Here is an 8,682-nt window from a genome sequence, read left to right as displayed (position 1 = left end):
TATAGTAAAATTCCATCATTGTTGTGATGGAGACTGGATGTAGGCTGCACTGCACTTAGCAGTTGAACCAGGATATATCTGAGTGTTATCTTCTCACTCTTCCTACTTCAATTCTGCCTTTACTGTTCAGGATGAAAAATAAAAAATGTCTCGTGTCAAATGACGAGACAAAATGAAAATGTCTCGTGACTAGGGACGAGCTAAAAACAGAAAAGCTTTCTCTAAGTCCAGCAAGTATCAGCAAGCAAAAAAAAAAGGGGCTAAGATTCAACCCCCACTTCTCTTAGCCACTGAAACCATCAATAAAGGAGGACGTGGAAGAAAAAAGAAAGAGAAAAAATAAAATAGAATAACAAGTTAACATGATGACGACAACGACAATAACAACGGTGGCGGTAGCAATGACAACGACGACGTTAAAAGGCAAAGCGCGTAAAAGAAGAAGACGACGACAAAAACAACAAAGAAGGAAGAAAAAAAAAGGAAAAAAAGAAAGAAAAAGCAGCAATAATAAAAAGAAGAAGCGTCTACGTATGTAAAAAAAAAAGAATTCAATGATAACTTAATTAAAAATTTTGTTTTAAAAAACTACTGAACGTCTAATTTTATTGTTAAAAAATATGAATTTTGGAATGATTAATAAGATTCTCTAAAATTTTTATTTTAAAGCCATTTACAAACTTTCTATTTTTCCCAAAATCTTTCTTAACCAAATTTATAAACAAAATACTCTAAACATATGTAATTGATAAGAAATAAAAGATTCATTTTTTATTATATAAATTTACAAACAAACTCTTCTAAAAAGATGTAATGGATAAAAAATAAAATATACAATTTGTTATCACATAAATAAATTAAATATACTATAAATATATATATTAAAAATTAGTTATTAAATATTTGTATATAATAAATATATTATTTACTTTTTTATATATTTTTTATATAAATAAATAATTTTTTGTGTATTCGTATTATAATGATTATAAATAAATAAATATTGGAGTTTAAACTTTAAAAGACAAATAAAAATGAAGGGTAGAATGGTAATTGCAGGAAAACCGCAAGGGTACAGGATGCAGAAAATAAAACTGAGAAATTTCGCTCAAAGTCATTGTCAAACGTTTTCAAAACCCTCAAGAGTGGTATGTTGTTGAGTTTGTGTGTGTGAGAGAGTCTCTGTCGCTCGCTGTGCCTCCAAACTCCAAACCCGCTTTTCTTTGAGTTTCCGACTGCGAACAAGAGAAACAAACAAACACCCACCGGAACCCTACCCTCTCCCATCTTCTCCTCTTTCTTCTCTCTCTCTCCTCGTGATTTCTTATTCGCTTTCGCATTCGCGTCTTCGAACTCGAAACCCCATTCTTCTTCTTCGTTTTTCTTTTCCCTCTTCCTTTCGTGTTTCCTGGGGCTGTGAAGAGAGAATGGTAGCTGGTAGTGGGAGTGGTTCCCCGAGGGCTGATGGTGGAAACGGTAATAACACACAGATACTGTCGGCGAGAGTGCGAAGAACCATTCAATCCATCAAAGAAATCGTTGGGAACCATTCTGATGCTGATATCTATGTCGCTCTCAAGGAAACAAACATGGATCCTAACGATGCTGCTCAGAAATTGCTCAACCAAGGTTTCCTTATATTTATCTTTTTTTTTTATTTGTTTTTATTCTTTTGGTAGTTATTCATTGGTTTTGGATTAATGAGGTCTTGTTTGCTTTACCTGAATATTTTCATCTGAATGTGTGATTCTGAATTGTCTTTGTTTAGTTAATTCGTATGAATGTCACATTTTGTAGTTTAGGACAGGTTTGGTTCGGTTCTTGTTGATTTTAGGGGGAAAACTAGGGCACTCTTTAATAATTTACAAGTATAATTTTTTTTTTTATTGAAAAGTAATAATTTTAAAGTTTTTAATAACATGAAATGCATGAAACACTTCAAATTTTTTCACTTGTGTATTTTAAAAGAGTGCCACTTGTTTACACTATCTTAAAAGTTAAAATCCTTTTTCTTTTTTTCTTTAAAAATGATTTCTACCTTTTTTTGGGTAGAAACTAGAAAATAAGCTAATTCAGCGGCACACTAACTTTTCAATATTGGAATGCTGGTATCTGGAGAAAGGAATGATAACTTGATTGTGAGCCTTTGGTGTTTTTCTTGGTTGTTTACTTCGGTGTACAAGACCAATGTTTCTTTGTTCATGTCGTGGTACTTTCTATTTAGGCTGCGAGGAGCTGATATTGTCAAGGCAGCGTCGACGTCATTGCACCTGTCAAGTATTTTAGCTAGTGAATACTAGGAAAACTGGGCACTTTGTAATTGAAGATTTAGGGATGTTTATAGCATGTGCTTCATAGTGAACATATAGTTTTGAATGCCGTTCCATGCCCTCATTTCTTTCTTCCACTGAATCCAGACCTTCATTGTTGTAAGTTTAGTTTCCTCCTAGATACAATGTCATTAGTTCTGTGCCCTTTGTTTCGAGGATTAAGGATGATCAAAAGAGTAAATTAGTAAATGTGTGATTTATCAGTGGCCATTGCCCAAATAGCAGTTACCTAGGGTTATATTTGATTAGTTGAAAAGAAAATTCCGTGAATCCATAAATGCATAGCTTAATTTTCCATAATTTCTGAACATCATATGGTTTAAATGTAAACATTTTATTATAGTTCATGCTTGATTAATTTACCTAAGTAGTTACTACATAAATTGTCTCCATTGGGGCGTAGTTCAATATTTAGGTGGTCCGCATCTTGATATATAACCGGTATTCTAGATCATATTGTCATGAAGAGTGTGTCCTATTCTAGTTGTGTTGTATGTCGGGATTGCTAATCAGCCTGTTGGTTCTAATTATATTTTGACAACAATTAACTATTGATTTGAAGAAAAGTGAACAATGAAATGATACTTTCTCTTAGTGTAAATTTTGAATTTGTTATTCAGATCCATTCCATGAGGTGAAGAGAAGGAGAGACCGAAAGAAGGAGGTATTGCATCTTCGTACACATTTTCTTTTTCATTAAATCCATGGCAACATATTAAAGAGTATAGGTTTTTTTTTTCTTTGTAATTTATTTACAAGTATATGTTATTGCAGCCTCAAAATGTTGGGAACCCAGTCCCTGTCAACCCACGAAGGAATTCTGAGAATGTTGGTCAAGGAAAGAAATATAATACCCCTTCTGAACATAACAATGTTCGAAGAACAAACTATTCTCGGAATACCTTACCTGGTATGACTTATTTCCTGCCTATTTTGAGATTTAAAGTTGATGCCCTGATTAGCATTTTGTCTTCATTTTGTTCTTTGTATAGATGTAGATTGTCAATAAAAGCATGAACTCAGTTTTATATTCCAATAATTTTATTAATATTTTTATCATTACTGTTTGTGGTCAATTACAAGATTGAGTTTAACTGCAGATATAACAGAAAAAACCTAGGTTATTATATTTTGACATATGCAAGTCAATTGGGCCGGATGCTTTTTCTTTTATGGTAATCCACATTGTTGTATGTATGAGCTGATCTTAAAGTATTGCTTAATGTTCAGGCATCAGCAGAGAGTTTCGAGTTGTCAGAGACAATAGAGTAAATCACATATATAAAGAAGTAAAGCCTCCTTCAGTGCAATGCACAACATCTACCAATGAGCAGTCAATTGTGAACACTTCTGAAAAAGGGTATTTTTATTTATTTTTTTAAAATTATCTGGATTAGTGAAAGGGAAACTAGCTTGACTGTGCATACCTGGAATCCTCACTCCTTAGTAATCCACAATCGTACATACACATTACATTAACTCGGGCAAACTGAAAGCTGTTATCTCATGGCTTGGTACGCTGTTGCTACAGATAGGATGTGAAATTGTGAAGTGTTTTCGTAGGCAAGACGAAATTAGAAATGAATTGAATGAGATGTGAGAAAGAACCCTAATTGTAGGATTTGTGATTTGATTCACTGATACAAATAATCTCAAGTTATCCTCATCGAGTATATAAAGGTGATGATGTAGGGTAGAGATTTAGTTGGCCATAGAGCTGTTGAATGCTTTGACGATCAATGTAGAAATATGTTGATTGAAGGTCCATTTACTACTTAATTGCAAAACTTTGAGGATAATGTTGAGTTGGATGTTGGAAATGGGTTTTGGGGTTGTATGTATTAATGTTATTTGACTTAATGCAATTGCTGCTTGAAGGCAGACTTGAAAGATATCCTTGTATCGTTTGAGGAGATATCTGTCAAGGATCACTATTTTGATTTATTTTCAGTGATTATTTTGTACATAATTCGTGTATTGTCTTTGTTACAGATCATCAACTGCTTATAGTAATCAAAGGTCATTTGGTGCAAGAAATATATCGCAGGCTCTAAATGGTCCTCCTAATTCACATGGAAGATACTCAAAAGATGCTATTCCAAATGCCAGTGACAGAAAATTTACACCTGCTAAGGAAGGTGCAACATCAAATATAGCATCACAAGAGCAACCAACAAAGCCCAATAACAACCAGAATTCTACAACTGTGGCATCAACCAGTTCTGCTATTGGGGTTTATTCCTCTTCAACAGATCCAGTTCATGTCCCCTCCCCTGATTCCAGATCATCAGGTGTTGTAGGGGCGATTAGGCGTGAAGTTGGGGTTGTTGGTGGACGTAGACAGGCTTCAGACAACTCGGTCAAACAATCATCCGTTCCTAGTTCTTTTGCTAATACTCTTACTGGAAAAGATGGTACATCTGCAGATTCATTTCATTCAGTTGGTATCATCTCAAAGACTGAACAATTTAGTCAAACTAATATAACTGAACCTTCCTTCACTGGCATGACAGTTAGCAGGCCATCCATGAGCAATCAATATAACGGCCGACCACATCAACAACTTGTGGGACATCAGAGAGGTATATCTCCAAAATAGCATTACCAAAATTTGATTTTTGCTGCTGCTTGTTTCTTCTAATTCTGATTTGGTTGTCTTCATTTCTAAGGCTAATGATTTTGCTCAATGCATAACTTTTGGTGATTTGATCTTAGTTATGTATGCATTTGTCTTTTGCATTAGGGAATTCAGAAACATTGTATTTCAGTCAGAAGATGCAAGGTTTATGATAGCAATCTACTACTAAGATTTTCTTTGATGTTGTCTTCTAAACCTTAATTTTTTGGACACTTTTCCTCCTATTTTTGCAATCTAATTCAAGTACAGTACTCAATTGACAAAACTATCAACCTATTTCTTGAATGTGCTTCCCGCCCCTCCATTTCTAATCCATGTCTAGAAACTTCATGGTTTTTGTGCAGTTACTCAGCATAATAAAGAGTGGAAACCTAAATCAAGCCAGAAGTTGAGTAATAATGGTCCCGGGGTGATTGGAACACCTAAAAAGCTTGCGTCAACTCCAGTGGAAAACTCTAAGGATACGGAATCAGATACTACAAAGCTGCAAGATAAACTTTCCCAAGTAAATATCAGTGAGAACCAGAATGTGATTATTGCACAGCATATTCGAGTTAGAGACACTGATCGCGCTCTGCTGACTTTTGGTAGCATTGGGACAGAATTTAATTCCTCAAGACATCAACCTAACAATATAGGAGTTGCTGAGAAATCAAATGAGGAATCTACTGCCAGGTTGGTTTTCCTGTTCTGGTCTATTTATTTATTTGATTGTTCTAACTTAGACCGGTCTCATGTTCACTTTTTTCTTTTCAGTCTTCACTTTCTAAGAGCTAGTTGTGACATTATTTAACACTTATTGTCAGCTTGACAGTGCCTGCTTCAGAGTTGTCCGCTGATGATGTTCCTGGGAACAAGCAGGTAGACTTGCAGGAAGACCACATCAGAAATCCTGTATCTGACTCTCCAGCATCTGGTGCTACTGAGCTGCAATTGCATGATAACAGAGAATCCTCAAGTCCTCAGAATCAGGGTCCTTATGGCAGTATTAGGTTGGTTCGTGAAAGTAGTCCTTCTTATGTGCCTGCTGAGTCACAGCATCAGCAAGATTCTCATGATATGCCTGGATTTGCGGTGAGTGATTCCTTTAGTTGCATAATTTGGATGCACAGTTATTAATGGCCTAACATTATATTCCATGGCATTAGATAGAGGTCTTATAGGCATACCGATTTGAACTAGAAAAGTGTCGTATTATGCGAGCTAGATAGGGGGAAGTGCTTTACAACACTTGATTAAATTTTTTAAGGGAAAACATTGATAAAATTCCAATACTTTAGGGAAAATATTTAAATGGCATAGGGTTTGTTGTCTTCTACCACCTGGCTTTTCCCATGACACTTGTTGCTATCTGATGGGTGATAATAATTTTGTAACTATCGTATATGTTATTGCATGTTTTGCTTCGGTACTTCCTTTCTCATAGTTACCTTGAAACAGGCCTATGATCCTCCAACTGGTTACGACATGCCTTATTTCAGACCCACAATAGATGATACTCTCCGAGGGCAGGGTCTACCATCACCTCAAGAGGTATATTAAATTATGATTTAGTAGAGAATTGTAAGCACTATAGTTTTGTTCCTTTTTATTTTAGATTTGGATCTTGCAGTAGCTTCATCTTTAGAATTTCTCTGACATAATCTTCGGGGTGTGCAGGGCTTAAGTTCCCATGTGGCCAACAGTGTTCCCGCTTCCACAGTTTCCATGGTGCAACCTCCTGTGGCACAGATGTATCCACAAGTACATGTTTCACATTTTGCTAATCTTATGCCGTATCGTCAGTTCTTGTCACCAGTCTATGTTCCACCAATGGCTATACCTGGATATTCAAGTAATCCTCCCTATCCTCATCCAACAAATGGCAGCAGTTACTTGTTGATGCCTGGAGGTAGTTCCCATCTTAATGCGAATAGCCTTAAATACGGAGTTCAGCAGTTCAAGCCTGTTCCTGCTGGAAGTCCTAATGGGTTTGGGAATTTTGCTAATCCAACCGGGTATGCCATGATGCCTTCTGGTGTAGTTGGGGGTGCAACAGCTTTAGAAGATTCTTCTCGTGTCAAGTACAAAGATAATCTTTATGTTCCAAATCCTCAGGTAATGTTCCAAATACATCCCGTTAACCCAGTACCGTACACCTATAATCATCATGATTATTTTAATTCCATTTTGCAATTAAGTGGTGGTTGATGTTAACCTAATTTGTCACATATACCAAGCATGAATCTAACATTAGAGTCTAATTTATGATCTTGAAAAGTTATCACTTGTAAGTAGGTGCTAGAAGGGTTTAACCCTTTTAGGCTGCATCTGGAATTCTGGATTCTGTCTTTGAAATATAGAGAGACGTATATTGTCTGTCCCCACTAGACAAATTTGCATCTTTGCCAGTCTTGGTTGCCAAATGATTGTGTCTACTAACTTTGTCTCAGTTATAATCCAGACACGGGCTTTTAATAGCTGCAAGAAAGCAATTTACACATCACACACTGAATTTTTGGATTTACATGCTGTGCCAAACCTAATAGGAAGTTCATGTTGTTAAGACATTGATTAGTAAAGCTTCATTCTCGTGTTTCAATGAATATTTCTTAATCTATGACAAGGTCTTTTCATGTGAACTGCAACCTCCTTATGATATTAGTTTCTCATTGTTCATTCCCATTTACAGGCCGAGACATCAGAAATCTGGATACAGAATCCAAGGGAGCTTCCTGGCATGCAATCGGCTCCATACTATAACTTGCCAGCGCAAACACCTCATGGTGCCTATATGCCATCGCACACCGGCCATGCCTCGTTCAATGCAGCAGCAGCAGCAGCAGCAGCTCAATCTTCACACATGCAGTTTCCTGGCATGTATCACACTCCGCCACAGCCAACTCCAATGGCTAACCCTCATCATTTAGGACCAGCGATGGGAAACAATGTTGGAGTTGGAGTGGCTCCAGCTGCACCTGGACCACAGGTTGGTGCATATCAGCAGCCCCAGTTAGGTCACCTCAATTGGACTACAAATTTCTGAAGGGGAAAACAAGAAACCATGAAATCTAACCCTGTGTGTACAAGGGACTGAAGCAGATATAGGAAAAAAAATGGTAGTTTTTTATTTGTGAAATGAATAACATTTTTTTTTCTCTCCAATATGCATTGAAGCATTTAAGTTTTCCATCTCATTTATATGTGGTAAGCTTTGGGAATTATTCTGAGTTTTGACTAATGAAAGTTGAATCTCAGTGATTCCTAAACGCTTTGTTTGAAGACAGTCTCTAAATGCTTAAAGAAGAATTCACCTAACAGGCTTCTTATTGCCAAGAGAAAGATGAATAAATTATTTACTCATGAAAAATGTAAACGCTAACAAATATATCCATGGAATAAAGAAACTTGTCTTGTAACTATGGAAGATGACTTCTGTGTACTAAAGGTATCCTAATGTTGGTTATCTACTTTGTCTTGTAACAAGGTAAGTTTTTTTATTCTATGGGTACATTTGTCCGCGTCTACATTTTTTATGGGTACAAATGATAATTTATTCGAAAATAATACTATATTGAACATAGGTCTAGTATAACTGGCACTTAATTGAATCTTATAATTATTTAAAAAAGGTTGATCACTAATTTTGTATTTAAGGTTTAATCGTCGACAATAAAATCTTTGAAAGATGTTATAGACAAAATAACCCTGGTATGATTTGAGAATATGACAAAA

The 8,682-nt window shown here is 35.9% G+C and overlaps 1 protein-coding gene across 2 annotated transcripts; it reads left to right on the top strand.

Moving 5' to 3' along the window:
• Positions 1–1,137: 1,137 nt before the first annotated feature.
• On the top strand, positions 1,138–8,367 carry LOC130948834 (uncharacterized). 2 transcript variants are annotated; one of them, XM_057877708.1, is made up of 11 exons: positions 1,138–1,629; positions 2,951–2,994; positions 3,105–3,240; positions 3,561–3,690; positions 4,323–4,744; positions 4,844–4,912; positions 5,313–5,643; positions 5,775–6,042; positions 6,409–6,501; positions 6,628–7,065; positions 7,640–8,363. In XM_057877708.1, the coding sequence occupies exons 1-11, from the start codon at positions 1,428–1,430 to the stop codon at positions 7,991–7,993; spliced, it is 2,487 nt and encodes an 828-aa protein (XP_057733691.1). In that variant the 5' UTR covers positions 1,138–1,427; the 3' UTR covers positions 7,994–8,363. The 2 variants fall into 2 exon arrangements, with proteins under 2 accessions (XP_057733691.1, XP_057733690.1); XM_057877707.1 differs by having other exon boundaries at positions 4,323–4,912; positions 7,640–8,367.
• The last annotated feature ends 315 nt before the right edge of the window (positions 8,368–8,682 follow it).

The sequence above is a fragment of the Arachis stenosperma genome, chromosome 9 (genome assembly GCF_014773155.1).
Source record: "Arachis stenosperma cultivar V10309 chromosome 9, arast.V10309.gnm1.PFL2, whole genome shotgun sequence".
NCBI lineage: Eukaryota > Viridiplantae > Streptophyta > Magnoliopsida > Fabales > Fabaceae > Arachis > Arachis stenosperma.
This window is presented reverse-complemented; position numbering and strand designations above follow the sequence as displayed.

Excerpts from the sequence above, each read along its gene's own strand:
- LOC130948834 (XM_057877707.1), top strand. The coding sequence starts at position 1,428 with ATGGTAGCTGGTAGTGGGAGTGGTTCCCCGAGGGCTGATGGTGGAAAC. Across the intron at positions 4,913-5,312 it reads ACTTGTGGGACATCAGAGAG|TTACTCAGCATAATAAAGAG; the intron begins GTATATCTCCAA and ends GTTTTTGTGCAG. Across the intron at positions 6,502-6,627 it reads GTCTACCATCACCTCAAGAG|GGCTTAAGTTCCCATGTGGC; the intron begins GTATATTAAATT and ends CGGGGTGTGCAG.